The following is a 26,515-nucleotide window of genomic DNA, read 5'->3' on the forward strand; positions in this document are numbered from 1 at the left end:
GTGAGGGACTTTGCGCGCAAGGTACGTCGAGGGTTTCCCAAGCTGCCAAAATATACCTTATTGGAGCAGTTACTGCTCCCAGACGTGGAAGTGGAGGATATGATTGGGGACATATACAGGTGACTGGGCAAGCTCAGGTGGTGAGGATTGGAAATGCCGGACCTGATGGAGGGGAGGAAGGCCAATGTTGTGGTCTCTCTCGTTGCCCGGCGATGGATTTTGCTGGAATGGTGATCGATAACGCCACCGGGGTTGGCGGCCTGGCTCAGGGACCTGTACGACTTTCTCCAGCTAGAGAAGATTAAGTTCGAATTGAGGGGATCAGCGGAGGCTTTGAGACAAGGTGGAGATTGTTCATGTTTGAGGAATGGTTTTTACATAGATTACATAGAATTTACAGAGCAGAAGGAGGCCATTCGGCCCATCGAGTCTGCACCGGCTCTTGGAAAGAGCACCCTACCCCCTATCCAAGGTCAACACCTCCACCCTACCCCCATTACCCAGTAGCCCCACCCAACACTAAGGGCAATTTTGGATACTAAGGGCAATTTATCATGGCCAATCCACCTAACCCGCACATCTTTGGACTGTGGGAGGAAACCGGAGCACCCGGAGGAAACCCACGCACACACGGGGAGGATGTGCAGACTCCGCACAGACAGTGACCCAAGCCGGAATCGAACCTGGGACCCTGGAGCTGTGAAGCGATTCTGCTATCCACAAGGCTACCGTGTTCGTCGTGGGCGGCAGGAGAGTGGTAGGTAGGATGGGGTGAAAAGGGGCAAAAACTTGTTCAAACAGAACTGTGGAGAATTTATTTATTTTTTGTACTTTTGAATAGGTTTGGAATAAATTACATTTATATACAGATTTTTAAGGACAATACAAGTTACAAGTTTCGATGTTCTACTCAAATGTTCACAGTGAGTACACAATCTATGTAAACTAACAAGTGATATGTGGTCAGACACACAACATTCTGAAACCAAGCAACAGATGCTTGAAACAAACCTGTTGGACTTTAACCTGGTGTTGTAAGACTTCTTACTTCCTTCTGGGTCACCTTCTTCCAGCTGAACTGAATCTGCCCATGGGCCCTTTGTTGCTAGGCAACATCATAGTTTTCCACTCCCCCATACTTTTAAGAGTTGTAAAACCTTATTAAAAATTCAGATATACAAACAAACCCAGATTTACATGCAATCTTTTAAAAGTGAAAACAAAACTCAAGTTTCCTTAACGCACAATTTCAGAAATATAAATTAAGCTTAAATGTAAATTTATTGCTTCTGCCCAACAAACACACAAATACAAATATAAAGATTACCTAAACTTATACCTATTTATTAACAATGATGATAATGCTTTAAATGCATCTTCCTTTTTCTTACATTTGCTGAATTAGAGAGAAAATTTCTGAAAACATTAACAATAGACTGAAGTTAGAAGATTAGAGCACTTACATCACAAAGATCCAGAAAACGATTCAGGAATATAAAAGCCATGTTCTCCCAACCAATTGCCTGTTTTATTATGGGGAGAAAAGGATTTTAGTTCACTGAAGTGTAGTTGCTAAGAAACGAACATTGCATCAAAACCTGGGGACTGTGAGGGATAATGTTTTGAAGGGTGCTTTAATATTCCCATGTGGTTTTGTGACTTGCTGCAACTCTCGCTCCAGAGTCTGCCATTAAATTCACTTGGCAGTCTCAGTTCCACATCCAAACTGGAATAGCAATTATTTAGTTTCAATGCTATGAATTGACAGAAGTACAAACAAACAACAAGTTGAAACTTTCAGCTAAATAGAAATAAAGTGCTGAATTATGTGATCCTGGCAGGTGTGTTTCCTATAGGGTGGGGCACGTAAAATAGAGTGGGCACTCATCCCACCACCTTGCCGCCCACCTCTGAGCTCACCCCCATGATATGACGGTGAGTGGATGCCGAGCCCGCCTACCATATTAAAATGACCAATTAAGGAACAGTTAAGACATGTTTTCAAGCCTAGTTACCCTAATAATACTCTACCCATAAGCAGGGCAGGAGAAGAAAGCTTAATTTTTAACCTCAAATCATAAAGAATGGGAAGGAGAGGGGAGGATCACTCTTCAGGGGCTGTCCTTTGCAAGTTGCGGGACAGCATTCCTTAGACTGAACAGCTCTTCCGTCCTACCTGCTATCCCTCTTAATTCCACTGCCCCCACCCCTCCCTCTCCTCCACCCACCACATTGCCCATCTCCCTAATGCTCCCAAACCTTCCCTGCCTGAGGCCCCAACTGCTCCATGGATCCTAGGCCTTGGGCTCCTCACGTTTGCAGCAGTCCCACAGCTGTCACTGATGGGACTGATGGAGCTGCCGGCCATTTGGATTAGCTAGCAGCTCCAGAGAGTAGGACTTAGAGGATGTCCCCTCAGTCCTCATTAATGAGTTGGACAGCACTTCATTGCTATGTGGGATGACATCTGGCAGCTCCCTAACCCCAGTACAATTCTGCCCAAAATCTGCTGCAAAAGAAAGTCTTACTATCTAAATTTCAATTTGCAACCCCTTAGGTGTTTTGTTACATCAAATTTCCATTGGAGGTTTTGTGTTTCTGAAAGCTTTTTTTCTATAAAGTTAGTGTTAAAAGTAGATTCTCTTGTTCTTTTGAGTTACTAATAAAGTTGTACTCAACATTGTGATGATCGCATCTACTAACCAGGGACAGCAACAAAGGACAAGAAGGAAATTAACCCTAGTTTGAATGCATTAACTATGTTCATCAATTCTTATTTTAGTTATTTTATTTTAAACAGTTTATCGTTACAACTTGCTACAAAAATCCTTTCTCCCACCGCACTTCTGGTTGTAACCCAAATGATTACAGTTAGGAAAACAAAGGTAGTTTTAAGGGATTTATGTTGGTAAACATTAGAAATAAGGTATAGTTTTAAGTGGGTTGAATTTAATGTTTCTGTGCCTGGAAGAGTAAAACCTATAGTTAGATTAATGTTCTACAATGGTGGTTGTAGATTTCAATTCCAACTGTAATTCTTTTGTGCTTAGAGAGGGTTACGGCGTGAAGAATAAATGGAAGCAAGTCATTGCTTAGACACAGGAGGCCACTTTTCAGGGGGACTTACTTTTGTTCTTAGTTTGAACTGGAAGCCAGAGCAGTTGGAGACTGGACACTGGGACTGAACAGCTCTCTGAACAGATTGGAAGGAGAAGTTGGACAGGACAAGGGAGTTGCAAAGATGCAAGCTCTCTAAGTAACATAATACAATCCAGATATCAGGGAATTGGAACAGAACAAACATTTAAGATACCTGAAGTTAAGAGATAAGAGACCAAGGTATGGTTCCTAAGAATTAAAGGAAGAGTAAACAAAGTATTCAGAGTTAAAATCACATTTGAAGTAAGTAGATTTAATGTAGGACAGCAGACTTCAGAGGTAGGTGAAACATCTGATGTCTTTTTAATTCAGTCTGGAAATTGAGAGTTAAAGCAGTTGTGAACAGTTTGTACAGCGTAAAGATAAGGAAAACCTAAAAGGGGTTGGTGTAAAATCCTGGACTGGATTCACTGTGAAAAGTGGAGCAGAAGCTTTGTTTAAAAGTGTCATTTGGAAAACCTGGACTAGAATTCAGGATGCAGACCTAAGGGAAAGCATTATTATTATGAGAAGATTTTAAAGCATGGCCGGAATTCTTCGGCCGTTGGATTCTCTTTTCCACCCTGGCGGCATGGGGTGACTTCAATGGAATATTCCATTGACAAGCGGCGGGAATAGAGAACCTCGCAAACGGCACACCATTGAGAAACATGTGGCTGGGGGACTGGAGAAGCCCGCTCTGTGTTTTTGAGAGTGGAGTTTGGGAATTCTCAGGTGACAATCATCTAGAGGGATTCGGAGGAGAAAATCACAGATACGAACTTGGGTTCAGAGCAGAGTGCACACAATCTGTGTGCTTTAAAGGGCCTGTGTGGTAATGGGACCATTGTAGCTTAAGATGCACTTTGTAATCTGTGTTAATGTTAAAATCTGTGTGCATTTGTTAAGCTAAGGGGAAAATAAAGGATATTTTATAATAATCCAACTTTTCATGTTTAATAAATGTCTTTTTCTTATTGTTAAAACTAATTAGCGATCCTGTGAGTCTGTTCCTCAATGTTTCATTAAAAATAGTAAAAGTTACGGTCTTTTGATCATTCCTGAGATTTTGAGATCTTCCCATCCAGTTATAACTTCAAATGGGACTGTAACATTACGGATTTTGAATTCTAAAGTTAATAAAGCTATATTACAGATGTAACAGTTCTGACCCCCAATTGATTGTTTAGTTAATTTAGTAGCAGTTCCAGTGCATACTGAAGAAAAGTTAAAAGTAAATTTTCTGGAAATAAATGAATTAAATTTATAAACTGACTTATTGTGCTCTCAGGAAGCCTCAAAATAATTAGAGCCAACAAGTACAATCACTGTATGTGAAGTACACATAAATGTTCAGCTAGAAATCCTAAAACTAGTTTGAATATTAACAAACTTTATTTTTTTTAGATCCTGACTGAATTCAATAGCAACATATTGTTACTTCCCTTTCTTAGAAAATTTAAATTGAGAAAAAAATCAAATGCTTGTACTAGTGTAACACCAAGAGTGTTTTTTTTTCTTTCGTACCTGGTGAGGAATTTTGTTTTGTATCTGGCATTTTCCAATTTCATTTTTAGAACTACTGTATTAACAGCCGAGTTGATTTGCAGCACCCCTGCAATATAGTCATAACACCATTACAGGTAAAATCCCAGGTGAAGGTGGAATACATACCTTTGCTGCCATGCCAGCCTCATAAAAAGCTTTGTCAGCAGGGATGATGTCTGTGTGCCGCAGCAAAGCGATGGATAATTTTGCTGCAATCATGTCCTGAAATCAAGAATCATTTCACATCTTTAAACATGCAATAGATTTTAAAATGTCCAATCACTGTAAACAGGTCACTTGCCCAATACCAGTGATCAGGCTGCCTGAAAACAAAGCAACTATTCATTTGTATTTCATTGTTAAAAACACTGCAATTTTCCATTTCACAAAACATCAAGAGCATAGAAATTGTTAAATTGCCAATATGAAAAGCAACATTGAACTAGACTGATAATTGGATTTGTTGTTAATTTATAAATGCCACTTCTATAATAGATAATGCACTGACAATAGCAAACTTGGTTACACAGTCATGGAGAATCTGTCTGTTTAGATACAAAAATTACATTTCTTACTGAAAACAGTGTTACAGCCAAATTGCTCAACAAGGTAGCATATCCACAAAACAGTGGAATGCAAGATAACAATGCCCAATAAACCAGCAACTATTCATTACCCTTAAAAGGGTGGCACGGTAGCACAGTTGCTTCACAGTGTCAGGGTCCCAGGTTCGCTTCCCGGCTTGAGTCACTGTCTGTGCGGAGTCTGCACGTTCTTCCCGTGTCTGCCTGAGTTTCCTCCGGGTGTTCCGGTTTCCTCCCACAGTCCAAAGATGTGCAGGGTAGGTGGATTGGCCGTGTTAAATTGCCCTTAGGTTAGGTGCGGTTACTGGTTTACGGGGATAGGGTGGAATTATGGGCTTAAGTGGGGTGCTCTTTCCAAGAGCCGGTGCAGACTTGATGGGCCGAATGGCCTCTTTCTGCATTGTAAATTCTATGACTCTTAACGAATGAAAGGTCACTTTTCATTCTAAGTAGTAAGAAAGACCAGTCCATCGGTGTCAGGATGTAGTAATACATAAACTTTGATAAACTCGATGTTAGGGTACTCACACAGTAATATAAACTTACCAGCTGGTTGACTCCCAGAGATCCTGCACGAGTGGCATAATAATGTGAAATCAGCAGCATCTGCTCAAACTCTTCATGGGCAGGAGAATTAGCCTCCGAAGATTTAACTAGATTTTCACACTGGAACATTACAAAAACACATCCCAAAAATTAATGCTGCATTCATTTACTGTGTAGACCGAGACTGTACAGACCACAAAATTACAGACAACACATTATAAATGTGTTACACCCTTTAAATAAGCCATAGATTGAATAAAAATCGTTTGGGTTCTGGTGCATTTATGATCAGGGCCGGGGGTATTTATGAAATAGGTCGATTCAGATCCTGCTCAGTTTCTGCTCCAAGAACAATAAGTTGGAAGACTCAAAGTGCAAATGAGTCTCAGAGGATACAAGTGGAAATTGCAGAGTAGAGTCCTGAAAGGCATTGCAACCCGGTAGCCAGCTACAAAATTCACTGTTTGTGTCCTGAGAGCAAGCCTCACATCTCCCCTTTGATTTCAAGCTCTAAGCCAGATGGATTCAGCAAATAAAAAACTGAAGCTATTCAGTTATTAAATTTAACTTTTAAAAAGGACAAATACGATCGGAATCTGATAATTTTGAAGAAAGGCCATTTGAGTTACAAGACTGGACTGAAAGAAAAACTCTCCAATTTATAATTGTGTGAAGTACTTGGATCTCATTTAAATTACAAAATAAAGTCTATAGGCAATTCCATAACCTCATCACTTTCCCTTCACTCATTCCACTTGTAATTCTCCAATCATTAAATCCACTCACTCCCTTAAGTGGTCAGAATTTGTTTCCCCCTTCCCCACCTATCTTCCTTTCCTATTTGTTTCCATCAAAGAGCCTTTGTTTGCCTTTAAAATTCAAACTTTGTTTTTAAATTAATGTTAGAATAAAACTGCCCATCTTCCATTCTCTCTATCTGTGTCTCCCCTGTTGTCTCACAGATATTATAAACTAGAGTCTTTGTCTCATGGCTGTAAACATTTCGAATTATCAACAAAACGTAGCTAGGAACATCAGCTGACTTCAAAGTTCAACATGTTTTTGAAAACTGAAGTAACTGCACACAAGAACACATTTCTTCTCTTCAATGCCCTCTCTTGAACCCAGTCCCTCTTTCTCTCACTTGAACCTGTGTCTCTCACTTTTTCTACTTATTAATTAGATACGGTCAAGTTTTCACCATCATTTAACTGAATTGCCTCATTTAATTGATGTGTAGCTCAGTAAAGCTTTTCAAATTTGGCCCATCTTTTTCCAGCCAAGCTGCTATAATCTCAAGAAAAGGATTCTTCAGAGTAGCTGGCTGAATTGTACTGATGCATCCTGAGAAATACTGCACATGCTCAGACAGTACAGGGCAGCACGGTGCAATGGTTAGCCCTACTCCCTCACAATGCTGAGGACGCGGGTTCGATCCCAGCCCCGGGTCACTGTCTATGTGAAGTTTTCACATTCTCCCCGTGTTTGCATGGATCTCACCCTCATAACGCAAAGGTGTGCAGGCTCGGTGGACTGGCCACGCTAAATTGCCTCTTAATTGGAAAAAAAAAAGAATTGGGTACTCAAAATTTATATTTTAAAAAAAGACAGCACAAACCAAATTCAGCTCACAGCTCTGAGCAAAGAGTCTGAGCTCCAAGCCTATGCATTTGGGAGAATGCATGGCCTTCGAACAAAACACTAATGACTGCATTAAAAGTCAAAAGAGAATCCAGCTGTCAAGTTGAATCATGTTATTGAGAACTATGCATCAAGTTACAAAGTGTAGTTTCAGACAAAAATAGCAGAAAAAATAATTCAGAAAAGATTCACACTATGAAAACAGAAAGCCAGCTTTTTATTTATTCTTTTCTTCTGAACCAACCTCGTCTTCTTTCCAATAGATAATTTGGACAATTGAAGGTGTCAAAACTATCCTTTGCCTCAGCCTTACCTACAAAGGTCAAATCTCTATTGTCAAGGAAAAATAAAATGTTACTTTACAAGAAAGTTGTTTGTGACAGCATGAAAATGTTCCCTTTCAGCCCAAATAAAAAAAGAAAATATTCAAAATTATCACCAAGCGGAGTATAATCAAAATCATTGAAAACATTTGTAATTTTTTGAATCAATGTCGTGTTTAAACAAGAAATTATCTTTGTGCATGGTTCACAAATACTAGCAGTATCATGGCTGAGAAATGTTTCTGTTCATCATTAATCCAATAATTGAGAAAGCCATCATCTGAGCTCAAACAAAGGTCAAAACAGCTGAATCATAATACGGATAAACATATTGTACAGAAACCATTTGACAAGATCGAAATACTCCCACATCTCTGCATAATAAAGATGAAACACATTGCTTCTGAAATGTTCCATTCTTATCCCTCAGAGGAACATCCTTTTATACCAATGCAGCAGGATTGCCGACACCAGCAAGAAGGCAGTGTACAGTGTTGAGTTTGTGCCAATTTTCAGCACAGGATTTTCTGGCCCCTACACCGATGCGTATCATCAAGGGCAGGATGGGGGAAAGTATGGAGAGCCATTGCCATTTAACAGCTCTCCAAATTTCCCCAGCCCACCCACAACGATGCCTTTCTGTGCCATGGCCAGAAAACCCGGCCCTAAGGGCGGTCTTTCACTCATGTTCATAGAATACTGATTTGAAACTACCTAAATTTATTCTACCCAAAACCTTTTCAAAAATAGACAGACCACAGATCTCAACTCCAACTGTCTAGATTTCTATCTAGGTTTAGAGGTTAAAGAACAATGATGCAACACTCTCTGACATTCAGATCTTGGTATAAATCTCAATTTGTTTCAATATTGTTTTTCTCATATACATAATTGAGTTTATGCTTTACTAACCAGATTGAAGAGCACATCGCGAAGATCAGCCCATGTCCTGTAAGCATCTGCACTATTTTTATCTGGCATGTTTATAACATCTATGAAAATCCGTTTATATATGTTAAAATTCTGCACACAAAAAACAAAGGTAAAGATCATCACAAAACTAAAACATAGAAAGAACCTTTTTTTTGAGAATCTTCCGCATTTTTCAAAGATTGTCAGAGGAATGTACATGTCAAATTATTAAGCACAGGCTATCAATGAGGCACTCCACTACTGGCCTGTTGGGCTTTACGGCGTAGTGTCTGTGATGGATGCCCCGCTCAGTATGCCATTAATATAGGTCTCAAATCGTATGCCACGGAACCCCACTTTATATCTCTTCATGGGACTCCCACCCGAGTCAAGTATTAAAATAGACATGGGCCAGTAGAGATGCAAGTGCACTGCCTGGATTTTAACTCCTATCTTACACGGTTTCTGCTAGTTGTAGGGAGTTAAAATTCCCTCTCTTTCTGTGCCAAATGTTTTGACCTGAAACTTGACTTATAGCTTCTATATTTTCCGAGAAACAGCACAGAGAGAGGTGGACCCCGCGAGTTAAAACAGGGGAAGGGAGAGTAGCTTCAGATTGAGAAACAGCGCAGATGGAGGCGGAACCAATGAGTTAAAAGCGCAGGGGAAGGGGGAGCAGCTTCAGAACGGGAAACAGTACAGAGAGAGGCGGGCCCGGTAAGTTAAAACCAAGGGGGAAGGAGAGCAGCTTCAGAACGAGAAACAGTAGAGAGATGTGGACCCGGCGAGTTAAAACAGCAGGGGAAGGGAAGGGAGCTGTGGGGGACGAGCTCATCATAAACAGTATAGGAAAAAAATTGAAATCACAGAAAAATCGTAGGTTCATTGGTTGGTAGGTACCTGCCAATTTGAATTACCTATTCTAAATTGCTTTCAGATTAAAGGGAAATAGGAGAAATATTTTACAGATTAAACAACTAAAGACCAGTTGGAAATTTAAAAAACAAATAAAATAAAATAGAGATGTAGGGCCAGACAATGCGTTATACCTGCATGTTGTGGGAATTGGTGGAGCCCACAGCAGTTCCTAGTAACCACATCTGTAGTAAGTGTTGGTTGCTCGAGGAACTCTGGCTCGGGGTGATGAGCTGGAGTCTAAGCTTTGGACACTGTGACACATCAAGAAGGGGGAAAGTTACCTGGATGCTGTGTTTCAGGGGACAGTCCATAGAATCCTGACAGTACAGGAGGAGGCAATTTGACCCTTCGAGTCTGCACCAATCCTCTGAAGAGCACTCTATTTAGGTCAACACCCCCTCCTATCCTTGGAACCCCAGGCATTGATCATGGCCAATCCACCTCACCTGTACATCTTTGGACCCTGGGAGGAAACCGGAGCACTCGGAGACAATCCATTCAGACACGGGGAGAATGTGTACATCCCACACTGTCAGTCACCGAAGGTCGGAATCATAGCTGGGTCTCTGTGAGGCAGTAGTGCTAACTATGCCACCCTTAGATTAACTACCTTGCATTTGGCCAGTGGTCAGGGACAGGAGGGTGTGACTATGAGTGAGGAAGGTAGAGGGATCCAAGAGGTAGGGTTGCAGGAACCTCAGCCCTTTTCCAACAGATTTGAGATTCATGCTCCCTATGTGGACAAGAGTAGGGACTGTAGGGAGGATGAGCACCATTGTACAGGCCGCCATTGAAGTGGGGGGGGGGGGGGGGGGGGGGGGGGGAGAAAAGAGAAATATATTTGTAATCAGGGATAGTATAGTTAGGTGCACAGACACTGTCCTCGGTGGCCAGGAACGAAAGTCCTGAAGGCTGTATTGCCTACCTGGGACCAGGGTTCAAAATATCTCACTTGAGTTGCAGAGAAACATGGAGTGGGAGGGGAAAGATCCAATTGCCGTGACTCATACAGGTACAAATGATATAGATAGAACAAGGATAGAGGTTTTTCTGAGAGAATATGAGCAGCTAGGGGCTAAATTAAAAGGCAGAACCAAAAAGGTAATAATCTCCAGATTACTATCTGAGCTACGAGCTAATTGGCACAGGGTCAATAAGATTAAGAGGTAAATCCATGGCTCAAAGATTGGTGTGGGAGAAATGGATTTGAATTCATGGGATATTGATACCAGTACTGGGAAAGGAGAGAGCTGTTCCGATTGGATGGGTTCCACGTGAATCATGCTGGGACAAGAGTCTTGGCAAATTGCATAACTAAGGCTGTAGATAAGGCTTTAAAACAAAATAGTGAGGAGTGGGGGGAGGAGTGGTTCAGTTGCATGAAAAATTAGAAAATCAAAATTAAAAGCAAAGGTAGGAGTGCAAGAGTGAGACATATTGTTACCAGGAAATAAAAGAAAGGGACACAACGTGTGAACGTCATATTGCACCAAGGCATCAGGCAAGAGTCAGGAAATTTGAAAACAGAACAAACTTAAAGGCTCTGTGTCTGAATGCATGAAGCATTTGGAACAAAATTAATGAGTTAACAGCGCAAATAGAGACAAAGAGGCATGATATGGTGGCGATTACGGAGGCATGGTTACAAGGAGACTCGGTCTGGGTGTTTAATATCCAACGGTACTCAGAATTTCGGAAGGATAGGAAGGAAGGAAAATGAGCTGGTGTAGCTTTGTTAGTAAAGAAAGGGGATCAGTGCTGAAATGAGAAATTATATAGGCACTGAAGATCAAGATGTAGAATCAGTCTGGGAAAGAAATCCCTGGTAGAATCATAGAATCCTACAGTGCAGAAGGCCATTCGGCCCATTGAATCAGCACCAACCCTCCAAAAGAGAACTCTACCTCGATCCAATCCCCCACTGTATCCCTGTAACCCCACCCCAGTAACCTGCACATCCCTGGATACTAAGGGTCAATTTTAGCAAGGTCAATCAACCTAATCTGCACATTTTTGGACTATGGTAGCAAACTGGAGCACCCGAGGAAACTCACACAGACACGGGGAGAACGTGAAAATTCTACACAGACTGGAATTGAACCCGGGTCCCAAGCGCTGTGAGGCAGCAGTGCTAACACTGTGTCAATGTGCCACCCAGAGTAATCTATGGTGGGGGTAATTCATAGATTCCAAATAATAGTTCCCAGTGGGACACAGTATAAACCAGGAAATACTGGTGACTTGTAAGAAAGATACTGTAATGATCATCGGTGATTTTAACAAGTATAGAGACTGGATTAATCAAACTGGCAAGTGCATCCTTGAAGGGTAGTTCATTGAATGCATTAGGGATTTTTTTCTTGGATCAATATGTTGTGGAACCAACCAGAGAGCAGGTTATTCTGGATTTGGTATTGCGTAATGAGGAGGGATTAATTAATGATCTCATATATAAGAATCCTCTCGGGAAGAGTGATCTTAGCATGCTAGAATTTCAAACTTAGTTTGAGGGTGAGAAACTGCAGTCCCACACCAGTATTCTGGAGTTAAGTAATTCCATAAGCATGAGGACATATTTGGCCCGAGTGGACTGGGCATGAAGACTAAAAGGTAGGACAGTTGATGAGCAGTGGCTAATCTTTAAGGAGATATTCATTCCACCCAACCGAAATATATTCCAGAGAGGAAGAAAGATTGTAAGAGGGGGAAAATAACCATGGCTAAGCAAGGAAGTTAAAGACAACATAAAGGCAAAAACTAAGGAATACCACATTGCAAAAGCCAGTGGAAGATTGGGAAACTTTTAAAGATCAATAAAGGGTTGTGAAAAAAGTAATAAAAAGAGCAAGGGTAAATTAAGAAAACAAGTGCAAAAAGGAAAAAGAATAGCAAAAGCTTCTACAAGGATAAAAAAGGGAAGAGTGTAGCTAAAGTGAATGTTGGTCCCTTGGGGAGATAACAGTGGGTAACAAAAAAATGGCTGAGACATTAATCCAGTATTTTGCCTCAGCTTTCACAGTCGAGGACACCAATACAATCCCATGGTAAAAGGTGATGCAGGGATAATAGAAAAGGAGGAACTTAGATCAATCTTCATCAAAAGAGAAAAAGTACTGAGCAAACTATTGGGATTGAAGGCAGACAATTCCCCGGGGTCTGATAGTCTACAAAGGAAGAGGAAGCGGAAATAATGGATCCATTGGTTATAATATTGCAAAATTCCTTGGATGCGGGAAAGGTTCCAGTGGTTTGGAATAATAACGCTTTTATTAAAAAAGAGAGGGAGGCATAAAGTAGGAAGCTGTAGACCAGTTAGTTTAACATCTGTCATTGGGAAATTGTTAGAATCAATTATTAAATAATAACTGGACAATTGGGAAGTCAAAATGCAATCCATCAGAGTCAGCATGGTTTTATGAAGGTAAATGGTGTTGGACTAATTTTCTAGATTTCTTCAAAGATAGAATAAGCCAAGTGGATAATGGGGATCCTGTAGATGCAGAATATCTAGACTTCCAGAAGGCCTTTGGTAAGATGCCGCACAATAGGTTAATACACACGGTAAGATCACATGGGATTAGGGATAATTTATTAGCTTGGATAGTGGTCTGCTAACCAACAGAAAGCAGGGAGTCGCGATAAATGGGCCCTTTTTCTGGTTGACAAGATTTACCGAGTGGGATGCCACAGGGTTCGGTCTTCGGTCCCCAGCTATTTACAATCTACAGAGACAGAAGGCATTACAGCCAAATTTGCAGATGACACCAAAATAAGTGGGATAGTAAGTTGCAATAAAGAAATGAAACATTTACTAATGGATATGGATAAGCTAGGTGAGTGAGCTAAAATTTGGCAAATTGAGTTTAATGTGGATAAGTATGAGGTTATCCGTTTTGGTCGGAAAAATAGGAATGCAACTTATTATCTAAAGGGGGAGAAACTTCAGAGTGCTTCTGTGCAGAGGAATCTGGGTGTCCTTGTGCATGAATCACAGACAATCCGCATGCAGGTACAGCAGGTAATAAGTAAGGCAAATAGAATTTTGGCACTTATGCTAAAGGAATAGAAGATAAAGTAGGGAAGTGTTGCTGCAACTGTACAAGGAATTGGTGAGACCGCATCTGGAGTAATGTATACAGTTGTGGTCCCTTTACTTAAGGAGGGAGGTTGTTGCATTGAAGGCAGTTTAGAGAAGGTTCACTAGATTGATTCCAGAGATGAAGGATAATATCGGTGCTATGGAGAATCATAGAATTTACAGTGTAGAAGGAGGCCATTCGGCCCATCGAGTCTGCACCAGCTCTTGGAAAGAGCACCCCACTTAAGCCTACACTTCTAACCCAGTAACCACAACTAAACCTTTTGGACTCTCAGGGCAATATAGCATGGCCAATCCACCAAACCCGCATATCTTTGGACTGTGGGAGGAAACCTGAGCACCCGGAGGAAACCCACGCAGATACGGGGAGAACGTGCAGACTCCGCACAGACAGTGACCCAAGCCGGGAGTTGACTCTGGAGCTGTGAAGCAACTGTGCTAACCACTGTGCTACCATGCTGCTCTTGGAGGATAAGGTTGAATCCATTTGGGTGGAAATCAGGAATAGTAAGGCGAAAAAGTCATTGCGAGGAATACTCTCGGCCACTAAATAGTAACATTATGGTGGGGCGGGCAACAAACAAAAAAAATAACTGATGCATGTATAAATGGTACAGCAGTTATCATGGGGAATTTTAATCTACATGTCGATTGGTTTAACCAGGTCGGTCAAGGCAGCCTTGAGGAGGAGTTTAGAGAATGTATCCACGCTAGTTTCCTGGAACAGCATATAATGGAACCTGCGAGAGAACAAGCGATCCGAGATCTGGTCCTGTGTAATGAGACAGGACTGATTAATGATCCCATAGTTTGTGCTTTCACAAAGGAGATTACAAAGGGATGAGAGAAGAGCTGGCTAAGGTAGACTGGGAGCAAAGACTTTCTGGTGAAACAGCTGAGTAACAGAGGAGAACCTTCCAAGCGATTTTTCACAGTGCTCAGCAAAAGTTTATACCAACAAAAAGGAAGGACGGTAGAAAGAGGGAAAATTGACCGTGGATATCTAAGGAAATAAGGGAGGGTATCAAATTGAAGGAAAAAGCATACAAAGTGGCAAAGATTGTGGGAGACGAGAGGATTGGGAAATCTTTAGGCGGCAACATTAAAAAAGCTATAAAGAAGAGTAAAATAAATTATGAGAGTAAACTGGCTCAGAATATAAAAAGATAGTAAAAGCAAATATATAAAACAAAAGAAGAGTGGCTAAGGTAAATATTGGTCCTTTAGAGGATGAGAAGGGAGATTTAATAATGGGAGATGAGGAAATGGCTGAGGAACTGAACAGGTTTTTGGGTCGGTCTTCACAGTGGAAGATTCAAATAACATGCCAGTGACTGATGAAAATGAGGCTATGACAGGTGAGGACCTTGAGACGATTGCTATCACTAAGGAGGTATTGATGGGCAAGCTAATGGGGCTAAAGGGAGACAAGTCTCCAGGCCCTGATCGAATGCATCCCAGGGTACTAAAAGAGATGGCTGTGGAAATTGCAAATGCACTCGTGATAATTTACCAAAATTCACTGAACTCTGGGTGGTCCGGGCAGATTGGAAATAAGCAAACGTGACACCACTGTTTAAAAAAGGTAGGCAGAAAGCGGGTAATTATAGGCCAGTTAGCTTAACTTCGGTAGTAGGGAAGATGCTGGAATCTATCGCCAAGGAAGAAATAGTGAAGCACCTGGATAGAAATTGTCCCATTGGACAGATGCAGAATGGGTTCATCAAGGGCAGGTCGTGCCTAACTAATTTAGTGGAATCTTTTGAGGACATTACCAGTGTGGTAGACAACAGGGAACCAATGGATGTGGTATATCTGGATTTCCAGAAATCTTTTGACAAGGTGCCACACAAAATGCTGCTGTATAAGATAATGATGCATGGAGTTAAGGGTAAAGTAGTAGCATGGACAGAGGATTGGTTACTTAATAGAAAGCAAAGAGTAGGGATTAATGGGTGTTTCTCTGGTTGGCAATCAGTAGTTAGTGGTGTCCCTCAGGGATCAGTGTTGGGCCCACAATTGTTCATAATTTACAGAGATGATTGAGGGACCAAGTGCAATGTGTCAAAGTTTGCAGAAGACACTCAGATGAGTGGTAAAGACAAAGTGCAGAGGATACTGGAAGTCTGCAGAGGGATTTGGATAGTTTAAGTGAATGCGCTAGGGTCTGGCAGATGGAATACAATGTTGACAAATGTGAAGTTATTCATTTTGATAGGAATGACAGCAAAAGGGATTCTGATTTAAATAATAAAATATTAAAACATGTTGCTGTGCAGAGGGACCTTGGTGTCCTCGTGCATGAGTCGCAAAAAGTTGGTTTACATGTGCAACAGGTGATTAAGAAGGCAAATGGAGTTTTGTCCTTCACTGCTGGGGAATTGGAGTTTAAGACTAGGGAGGTTATGCTGCAACTGTATAATGAAAAATGAAAATTGCTTATTGTCACAAGTAGGTTTCAAATGAAGTTACTGTGAAAAGCCCCTCGTCACCACATTCCGGCACCTGTTCGGGGAGGCTGTTACGGGAAGGGTAAGGTGTTAGTGAGGTCACACCTGGAGTATTGTGTTCAGTTTTGGTCTCCTTACCTTAGAAAGGACGTACTGGCGCTGGAGGGTGCGCAGAGGAGATTCACTTGGTTAATCCCAGAGTTGAGGGGGTTGGATTACGAGAGGTTGAGTAAACTGGGACTGTACTCGTTGGAATTTAGAAGGATGCGGGGGATCTTATAGAAACATAAAATTATGAAGGGAATAAATAGAATAAATGCGGGGAGGTTATTTCCACTGGTGGGTGAAAGCAGAACTAGGGGGCATAGCCTCAAAATAAGGGGAAGTACATTTAGGACTGAGTTTAGGAGGAACTTCTTCACTCAAAGGGTTGTGAATTTATGGAATTCCCTGCCCAGTGAAGCAGTTGAGGCTCCTTCATTAAATATTTTCAAGATAAAGATAGATAGTTTTTTGATAAATAAAGGAATAAAGGGTTATGGTGTTCGGGAAGGAAAGTGGAGCTGAGTCCACAAAAGATCAGCCATGGTCTCATTGAATAGCAGAGCAGGCTCGAAGGTCCAGATGGCCTACTCCTGCTCCTAGTTCTTACGTTCTTATGAGGGGTGTTCTTATGAAGAGGGATTGAGCAGTTTAGGTCTATAATCTCTCAGAGTTTCAGAATGAGAGGAGGTCTACTGGGTATATAACGTGATAAAGGGGCTTAACGAAGTAGACAAAGAGAGGATGCTTCCTCTTTTGGGGCAATCTAGAACGAGAGGTCATAATTTTAAAACCGAGATGAGGTGCAATTACTTGTCTCAAAGGGGTGTGTATCTGTGAAATTCTCCACCCCAGAGTGCTGAGGATGCTGGGACATTGAGTCAATTCAAGGATGAAATAGACAGATTTTTAATTGGTAATGGGTTGAAGGGTTATGGAGAATGGGCAGGAAAATGGAGTTGAAGTCGAGAGATCAATTATGATTGTATTGAATGATGGAGCAGGCTCAAGGGGCTTAATTGTCTACTCCAGTTCCTAGTTCTTCTATTTTATTTCCCTAGCTACCTGCTCCCTACCCACTGGTACTATTTAGAGGAATTTTTAACATGCTACTTCACATAGTAAGGTTGTTGTAAAGAATAGTTGGGAATAATTTGTTAAAGGACATAGTTCTATAATATTCATTCACTGGCACGATTTCTTCTAAAATAGGGGGCGCGATTCCCCGCCCCCCCACGCCGGGTGGGAGAATAGCGGGAGGGCCTCCCGACATTTTTCACGCCCTCCCGCTATTTTCCCCCCCCTACACCCGACCCACGCCACGAATCGCCGCTTGCCGTTTTTTACGGCGAGCGGCGATTCTCCGAGGCCAATGGGCCAAGCGGCCGGGCCTTCACACCCGTTTCAACACAGCAGCAAACACACCTGCTCGCTGCCGTCGTGAAACGGGCGCCAGATGCCCGTTTGGGGCATCTGGGGGCCCGATTGGCACGGCCGTACCACGTGCCCACATGCCCACCGATTGCGGGCCGTGCGTCCATAACGGACGCACTCTTTTCCCTCCGCCGCCCCGCAAGATCAAGCCGCCACAACTTGCGGGGCGGCTGAGGGAAAAGACGGCAACTGCGCATGCTCGGGTTGCCGTTGTCCAACCTGCGCATGCGTGGCCGACGTCATCGGCCGTGTCAGCCGGCGCGACGCTTGACGTGCGGCCTTGACGACCGTCATCAAGGCTGCGCCGCCGTGACGCACAGGGCCGCGCTCCTAGCCCCGCCCGGGGTGGAGAATCGGCCCCGGAAGTGGGCGTGAAGGCTGCCGTGGGTCACGGCCTGTCCCACGGCAGCCTTTACCAGGGTGTTCACATATTGATAGAGGAGTCAGATCCCTTAATGTGTTAGTTTAGCCAAATAGAATATCTCGTGGCATTCACTATTCACATTCAATCAATAAAATCTAACCAGAAGATATTTAAAAAATATAGCTTTGATGAAATTCATCTGTGATTTCACTTACTTGTGTGTTAGCAGGAGCACCGTGCTGAACATACAAATTTAAGGCCTTTTCTGATTGACCTTCTTTGATAAGGTATGTCACATATAGAGCCACATACTTGTGGAGAATTTTGTAATTCTAAAAGGGACAGGAAAGTTAGTGCAAGTTTCAGTGTGCTGTCACAACTGTTGAAAACTCAACGTAGAAAAGCAAAAACGATTTTATGCGCTGATACAAATATGCGTTTCCAATACTCCAGCTGGGACTTTCCGTCAGCGGAGGAGGCTCAGCATTGGCTGCTGACAGGATCTTCTGGTCTCACCAAAGTCAACGGCCATTTGTTTTGCTCGCTGGCTGCCCACCAGTGAAAGTGCCACAGGAGCCAACCTTTGGCAGGACTGAAATATCCTACTGGTGGGAAGGTTCAGAAAATCCCAGCCCCATCTTTGGCTTCCAAATACACCTGGAATTACCCAGAACGTATAGCACATATACAAACCAATTAACTCAATTGGTCTATGCAGTTGTTTTTATTCCCATTATTATCTATTCCCACCAGGCCCCATGTTGCTAAAGTTGAATAAAACAATAGTGTTGGTCGGATGAGTGGTTTCTTGAGCAATAATTTAAAACTGCTCTGATTATTTTACATATTTGTCACTCAGTTTTTATAAAATTATTTTATAATATAACAGGAAGCACATTCCTCCACATCACTTCAAATAGACTCAAAGCAGGGACCCCTGGAGAAAGAGACCATTTATTAAGTCATTGCGGAATTAAAACATTGCTACCACTATAAAGTTTATACTGTAATAAAAATGAAAATGTTGTTTATTCAGGAAGTCTTCAAAGAACTAGTCATGCATTACAAACTTTCAATAACTGAATTACATTATTAGAGAACCACGACAACCCAAGTAAACCACTGCTGGTTTGCAGTTCACAAATTTAGGTACAATATAAATTGGAATTATTATTTTGCGGTAGGAGGCACCATGATTACATTTTAAAACTAATAACTGTGGTATCACAATTCCCACTGGCCGGTAATTTCTACTCCTGTTTGCATCAGGCGGGTTCAGTGACGAGACTGGCCTAAAAACATGACACAATTTAGCTATGAGGAGAGTTTGAATAAACTCGGTTTGTTCTCACTGGAACGACGGAGGTTGAGGGGCGACCTGATACAGATCTACAAAAAATTATGAGGGGCATGGGCGTCTTGACAAATACATGAATAGGATGGGAATAGAGGGATATGGACCCGGGAAGAAGTGTAGAAGATTTTAGTTTAGACAGGCAGCATGGTCGGCGCAAGCTTGGAGGGCCAAAGGGTCTGTTCCTGTGCTGTACTTTCCTTTGATTGTCCCCTCCCCCATCAGTGATGGGGTGAATGTCGGGAACATCATTAATAAATTAGCATATCATTAGCAGGCTCCTAGGCCAGAGTCATCCATCTCATCAGAAAATCCATTTATAACCATTACTGGGCTGCTAATATAGCTGTAATCAGGAATTAGGTGGTGGGGGAGGGGGTCAGCATGGGTGCGTATGGAGGCAGCTTCATGTAAGGGCACCAGTCTGGGGGCGTTGGTAACTGTGCCTCTGCCGTTCTCGTGGCACGGTACTCCACGTCCAGTGGTGGTGGTGGCCCTGAGAGTTTGGAGGAGGAGGAGGCATGTGGGAGCAGTGGGAGCATCGGTCTGGTCCCCAATCTGTGATAATCACCGGTTTGCCCCGGGAAGTATGGACGGGGGTTCCGGTTATGGCGGAGAGCAGGGATTGAGAGGATGGGGGATATTTTCATAGAGGGGAGCTTTCCGAGTATGAGGGCGTTGGAGGAAAAGTTTGGGTTGGCAAGGGGAAACAAATTCAGGTATCAGCAGGTACGGGACTTCCTTCGTAAACAGGTGTCAACCTTCCCGCTCCTAACGCTTAGGGGGATTCAGGACAGGGTAATTTCCAGAGGTGGGTAGGAGAAGGGAGCGTCTCGGTCATTTATAAGGAGCTTTTGGGGTCGGAGGAGACTCAGACCGAGGAGCTGAAGCGCAAGTGAGAGGAGGAGCTGGAAGGTGAGATAGAGGATGGTCTATGGGCAGACACGTTGAGTAGAGTTAACACGCCCGCAACATGTGCCAGACTCAGCCTGATACAATTTAAGGTTGTTCACCGGACTCACATGACAGTGGACCGGATAAGCAGATTCTTTGTGGTGGAGGACCAGCAAACCATGTCCACATGTTTTGGACATGTCTAAAGCTCAGGGGATTTTGGCAGGGGTTTACCACCGTCATGTCCATGGTGTTAAAAACCAGGATGGCGCTGAGTCCAGAGGTTGCGATTTTTGGGGTATCAGAAGACCTGGGAATCCAGGAGGAGAAAGAGGCAGACGTTCTGGCCTTTGCTTCCCTGATAGCCCAGAGACGGATACTATTAGCTTGGAGAGACTCAAAGCCCCCGAAGTCGGAGACCTGGCTATCGGACATGGCTAGCTTTCTCTGCTTGTAGAAAATCAAGTTCGCCTTGAGAGGGTCACTGTTAGGGTTCGCCCAGAGGTGGCAACCATTCGTCGACTTATTTGCGGAAAATTAATCGTCAGCAGACGGGTGTTGGGGGGGGGGGGGGGGGGGGGGAGTAGTAGTTTAGATTAGAGTAAGGGGTCAATAAGGGTGGGACCTGTACGAATGGTAAATGGCTTTTGCACTATGTTTATGGTTTCATGTATATTCATTTATTTTGTTGTTGTTACTATACCAAAAATACCTCAATAAAATGTTTATTAAAAAGAAATCCATCTATGGTGACTTGATGGCAAAACGGCATGAATCACGAGTGGTCTTCACAAGTGTGCACCTGGCGAGCAGACCTCCCGGGGAGCTCAGGAAGGATAGGGTCATGCAAGGGTATAGCCCAGGCACCCCAGTAATACCCGGGGCACTCCCCTGGGAGTGCTGGGCAACGGCAGTGAGATTCCAGGGTAAACTGGTTTGCTCGCTTTGTGCTAGTGATGCCTTTAAAAATGGCACCCCGGGCCTCAGGTAACTTGCTGACGGGGCAAGTGAATTAGAGGCCGCCCCTCTAGCGATAAGTTGTGGAGCCCGTGACTTCCAGTTATTTTCCTATGTGCTGCACCATACAGTGGAAAGCACCGCTACTGCAGCCAGTCAGTGGCTTCAACGCTGCTTTTCCCATATTGGGGAAAATACCGGCAATTGCATTTTTCATTAAACAGCCAATTTCGATGAAGTAACAGTCACTATTAAAATGCAGAAATACAATACTTTACTATTTCTCCAGATTTAAACTAATTTGCATGAAGGTAATTTAGTATTGTATAAACAAATAAGCACTTTTAATTTGAAAAAAAAGTCAAAATATTTTAAGAAACATTCAAAGCTGCAAAAGTTATATTAATCATATTTATGGAATTCTGGTTAATAATATGGGAAATAGTCTCAAAACTTTTTCTGTTCTACCTGCTTATTAGCTGTTTCAATGCATTTTTCCCATTGTCCTCGTTCAACATACATGTCAAGTGCAGCTATCACATCCACTCCAACCAGCTGAAAAAAAATAATTAGAGCTATATGAATCATATGGGAGAACTACCAATCCAAACTGGATGAAACAAATCAAAAATTAGTAGATATAATTTCACTTCTGCCCAGTCCATAATCCCAGTCAAAAGAAGTCGGCTAAAGGTTGACTTCCCTTCAATCCATCTTACTTTACTGATAATATGCTTACTATTAGCTTTAGACACAATTTATTGAAAATCAAAATGAGTGCAACTTTCAAAAGTGCACCTTGTATAATTTAAGTAATCTTTTAGCTAGCATATTGGCAAAGCATTTTAAAGATTTGGCTCCTTTTCCAGGCCTGCCATGGTCAAATGGAGCTGCTAAAAGTTTGCTATCTTACCCCCTACGGGGCCGGAGGGGATGAGGCACTTCTTGGGGGGGCTGATTTTCCCAAAGCTGGACGGGGAGCTGGTAGAAGGGCTGGGGGCCCCGATCGGGTTGGAAGAGATAGTGGAGGGTCTGAAGGCCTTGCAGGCGGGTAAAGCCCCGGGGCCAGACGGGTACCCAGTGGAGTTTTATAAAAAGTTATCTCGGATATTGGGGCCGGTGTTGATGAGGATGTTCAATGAGGCAAGGGAAAGAGGAGTGCTGCCACCGACGATGTCACAGGCCACGATTTCGCTGATTCTGAAGTGGGACAAGAACCCGGAGCTGTGTGGGTCCTACAGGCCGATCTCCCTGTTGAATGTGGATGCCAAACTGCTGGCCAAAGTTTTGTCCTCCAGGATTGAGGATTGTGTTCCGGACATTATTGGGGAGGACCAGACGGGTTTCTTAAGGGAAGGCAGTTGGTGGCCAATGTAAGAAGATTGTTAAATATGATCATGATGCCCCGAGAAGGTAGGGAGGTGGAGGTAGTGATCGCAATGGATGCAGAAAAGGCTTTTGATCGGGTAGAATGGGATTATCTGGGAGGTACTGGGACGATTCGGATTTGGTTTCGGTTTCATTGACTGGGTCAGGTTGCTGTATTAGGCTCCTGTGGCAAGTGTACGGACAAATAGGACAACATCGGACTATTTTAGACTGCACCGGGGGATGAGACAGGGATGCCCCCTCTCCCCACTGTTGTTCGCGCTAGCTATAGAGCCGTTGGCAATTGCTCGGAGAGCCTCAAGGGGCTGGAAGGGGCTGGTCCGGGGTTGGAGCACAGAGTCTCGCTCTATGCAGACGACCTGCTTCTGTATGTATCGTACCCATTAGAGGGGATGGAAGAAATCATGAGGATTCTAGAGGAATTTGGCCGGTTTTTGGGGTATAAGCTAAATATGGGGAAAAGGGAGATGTTTGCTGTCCAGGCGAGGGGACAGGAGAAGCGATTGCCGTTTAGATTAGTAGGGGGAAGGTTTAGGTACCTAGGCATTCAAGTGGCGCAGGAATAGGACCGGCTGCATAAATTAAAACTGGGCAGGCTAGGAGACCAAATGAAGGACGATTTTCGGAGATGTGACGTAATCCCGTTGTCGTTAGCTGGGAGGTTGCAGACGGTGAAGATGACGGTCCTCCCGAGATTCCTGTTTGTGTTTCAATGTCTCCCCATCTTTATTCCGTGTCCATTTTTAAATGGGTCAACAAAGTGATCACTGGCTTTGTTTGGGCGGGCAAGACCCCGCGGGTAAGGAAGGTAATGCTTGAGCGGAGTCGGGGAGAGGGCGGGATGGCGCTGCCAAATTTTAGTAACTATTACCGAGCGGTGAATATAGCCATGATCAGGAAGTGGGTGGTGGGGGAGGGGTCGGCATGGGAACGTATGGAGGCGGCTTCATGCAAGGGCACCAGTTTGGGGACGTGGTAACTGCGCGTCTGCCGTTCCCGCCGGCACGGTATTCCACCAGCCCCATGGTGGTGGCGGCCCTGAGAGTCTAAGCAATGGAGAGACATGTGGGAGCAGAGGGAGCATCGGTCTGATCCCCAATCTGTAATAATCACCGGTTTGCCCCGGGAAGTATGGATGGGGGGTTGCGTTATGGCGGAGAGCAGGGATTGAGAGGCTGGGGGCTATGTTTATAGAGGGGAGCTTTCCGAGTATGAGGGCGCTGGAGGAGAAGTTTGGATTGGCGAGGGGAAACAAATTCAGGTATGTGCAGGTGCGGGACCTCCTACATAAACAGGTGTCAACCTTCCCGCTCCTACCGCGAAGGGGGATTCAGGACAGGGTAGTTTCCAGAGGGTGGGTAGGAGAAGGGAGTGTCTCGGACATTTACAAGGAACTTATGGGGTCAGAGGAGACGCAGACCGAGGAGCTGAAGCGCAAGTGGGAGGAGGAGCTGGGAGGTGAGATAGATGATGGTCTATGGGTGGACGCGTTCAGTCGAGCCAACGCGTCTGCAGCATGTGCCAGGCTCAGCCTGATACAATTTAAGGTCGTTTACCGGGCTCACATGACAGTGGCGCGGATGAGCAGATTCTTTGGGGTGGAAAACAGGTGCACAAAATGTGTGGGAGGACCAGCGAACCATGTCCACATGTTCTGGGCATGTCCAAAGCTTAGGGGATTCTGGCAGGGGTTTGCAGGTGTCATGTCCACGGTGTTAAAAACAAGGCTGGCAGCGAGTCCAGAGGTGGCGATTTTCGGGGTGTCGGAAGACCCGGGAATCCAGGAGGAGAAAGAGGCAGACGTTCTGGCCTTTGCTTCCCTGGTAGCCCGAAGTCGGATACTATTAGATTGGAGGGTCTCAAAGCCCCCAAAGACGAAGACCTGGCTATCGGACATGACTAGCTTTCTCTGTTTGAAGAAAATCAAGTTTGCCTTGTGAGGGTCACTGTTAGGGTTCACTTGGAGGTGTCAACCATTCGTCGACTTCTTTGCGGAAAATTAATTGTCAGCAGAGTTAGTTTAGCTTAGAGTAGGGGGTTAATAAAGGTGGTACCTGTAAGGGAGGGAGACAGCTTTTGCACTATGTTTATAGTTTCATGTACATTGTTTATTGTGTTGTTGTTATAATACCAAAAAATACCTCAATAAAATGTTTATTCAAAAAAAGTTTGCTATCTTCCGAGTTCCTAAGAAAGTACTGTGCACCTAAACCTTTCCTAATATTTCCAAACACTTAATCAAAACATTTGCTCCACAACAACACATTACACAGGCAGAGGCCACTGTGCAGATCACCAGCCATTCACTTTGCCAAGAACTCACAGCAGGAGAGTTAGTCCATTGGGAATATGTAGTGGGAAGCTACAGGAATTCACAACAAGGTCTGACCCTCTGATGCAAACAGTGGCAATTGTTATTTTTAATATCTATTTTTATGAGTTTTATCATTTTTACAGATATGCAGCAAATTTTGAAAACAAATTGCTGCAGTACAGAACAATTATTTCTGCAAACTTAAGAACCGAGAAAGACAGGATAATTTCAGAATGATGCTCCTTATGAAGTAGTGCCTCTATGCTGACCCCGCCTCGGAATAATTGCCACCAAGAATCTTGGGTGGACATCATCCACGAACTGTTACTGTGACGGGGTTTCTGGGCTGCTCTTATCATCTGAGGATTCATTATAATTGACAACCAGTTCTTCAATCTGTACGAACCCTTAGATTACTGGGATAATCCAGAAATTTGCATCATGAACATTTAAGTTAATCAGGTCATCAATCATGTGCTTATTCCAAAAAACTCTATCATCAACCCTTTGCCATATTGATTCCCCTCTCTTTTCAGAGGCACTTAGTCTCTACACAGAATTGGTAAGGTCATAGGTCAGGCTATAATAAAATGAATCAGAGTCCATGAACATCTTGATTAATTCTTCCAACAACCTTCGTTCCAAACGCTCCTTTTCCTAGTGTTCCTTAGCCTTCTTCTTGATTGGAGCAGCCACATTGCATTTAATCTGACTCAATGTCTTGAGCAAAAACTTGGAGTCATCTGGAGACTGGGTAATCTTATCAGTCTTGTTTATACTAAAATGATGCTTCTTGCACAGCTCCTGTTCCAGAATCTGAAGCTCTGCCTCAGAGAGTGGGATCACCACTATCTTGGTTATTTTATACACTTCATGTTTGCCTGGAAGCTTTCCAACAACTGTTTTCTGGCGGATTAGAAGGAGCTGCCATGCAAAATCTGTATGAAACTGAATCTTTCCAATGGCTCCCTCCACCAGACCTAGACAAATAGGGTTCCAGGCCAGAAGCAAGTCAGTCGTGGGTCTGACTTGCAAGGAGCCATTCTTTCGGCTACACCACAGCGCCTTGTCCCCATTCTGCACGATGTAATGGTCCTTGGCTTGGAAAAGCTCCATGGTATCGGGGTCAGCGGCTGCACATGGTGAAAGAAGGAGAGAGAGAAGGAGCGCGGAGCGGACTGGAGCGAGTGCCTGTGCCCGGGGCGCTGAGGAGTGAGGACCCCAGCTCCCGGAGCCCTGCCGCTGCATTGCTCCTCCGCCCCGTTCTGCCGGCACTGCGCCACTCCTCCGCCGCTGTTTACTCCACTCCGCCGGCATTCCTATCTCTGTCTTAAAGACACTCAGTGATTTGGCCTCCACAACCTTCTGCGGCAAAGAGTTCCTCAGATTCACCACCCTCTGGATGAAGAAATTCCTCCTCATCTCTGTTTTAAAGGATTGTCCCTTTAGTCTCTGAGATGGTGTCCTCTGGTTGCAGTTTTTCCTACAAGTGGAAACATCTTCTCCACGTCCACTCTAGCCAGGCATCATAGTATCCTGTAAGTTTCAATAAGATCCCCCCTGATCCTTCAAAACTCCAACGAGTAGAGACCCAGAGTCCTCAACCAT

The 26,515-nt window shown here is 43.6% G+C and overlaps 1 protein-coding gene and 1 pseudogene across 1 annotated transcript in view; both read right to left on the reverse strand.

Moving 5' to 3' along the window:
- ift172 (intraflagellar transport 172) overlaps positions 1–26,515 on the reverse strand; it is a 226,127-nt gene that overhangs the window by 13,242 nt on the left and 186,370 nt on the right. The window contains exons 39-44 of the mRNA XM_038800014.1: positions 21,673–21,759; positions 18,215–18,331; positions 8,693–8,803; positions 5,817–5,936; positions 4,813–4,908; positions 1,464–1,523 (exon numbers count right to left, since the gene is read on the reverse strand). Coding sequence (XP_038655942.1) covers positions 1,464–1,523; positions 4,813–4,908; positions 5,817–5,936; positions 8,693–8,803; positions 18,215–18,331; positions 21,673–21,759 — 591 coding nt within the window. The remainder of the gene's footprint in view (positions 1–1,463; positions 1,524–4,812; positions 4,909–5,816; positions 5,937–8,692; positions 8,804–18,214; positions 18,332–21,672; positions 21,760–26,515) is intronic.
- Positions 25,316–26,060, reverse strand: LOC119966893 (annotated as a pseudogene).

The sequence above is a fragment of the Scyliorhinus canicula genome, chromosome 6, assembly GCF_902713615.1.
Source record: "Scyliorhinus canicula chromosome 6, sScyCan1.1, whole genome shotgun sequence".
Taxonomy (NCBI): Eukaryota; Metazoa; Chordata; class Chondrichthyes; order Carcharhiniformes; family Scyliorhinidae; genus Scyliorhinus; species Scyliorhinus canicula.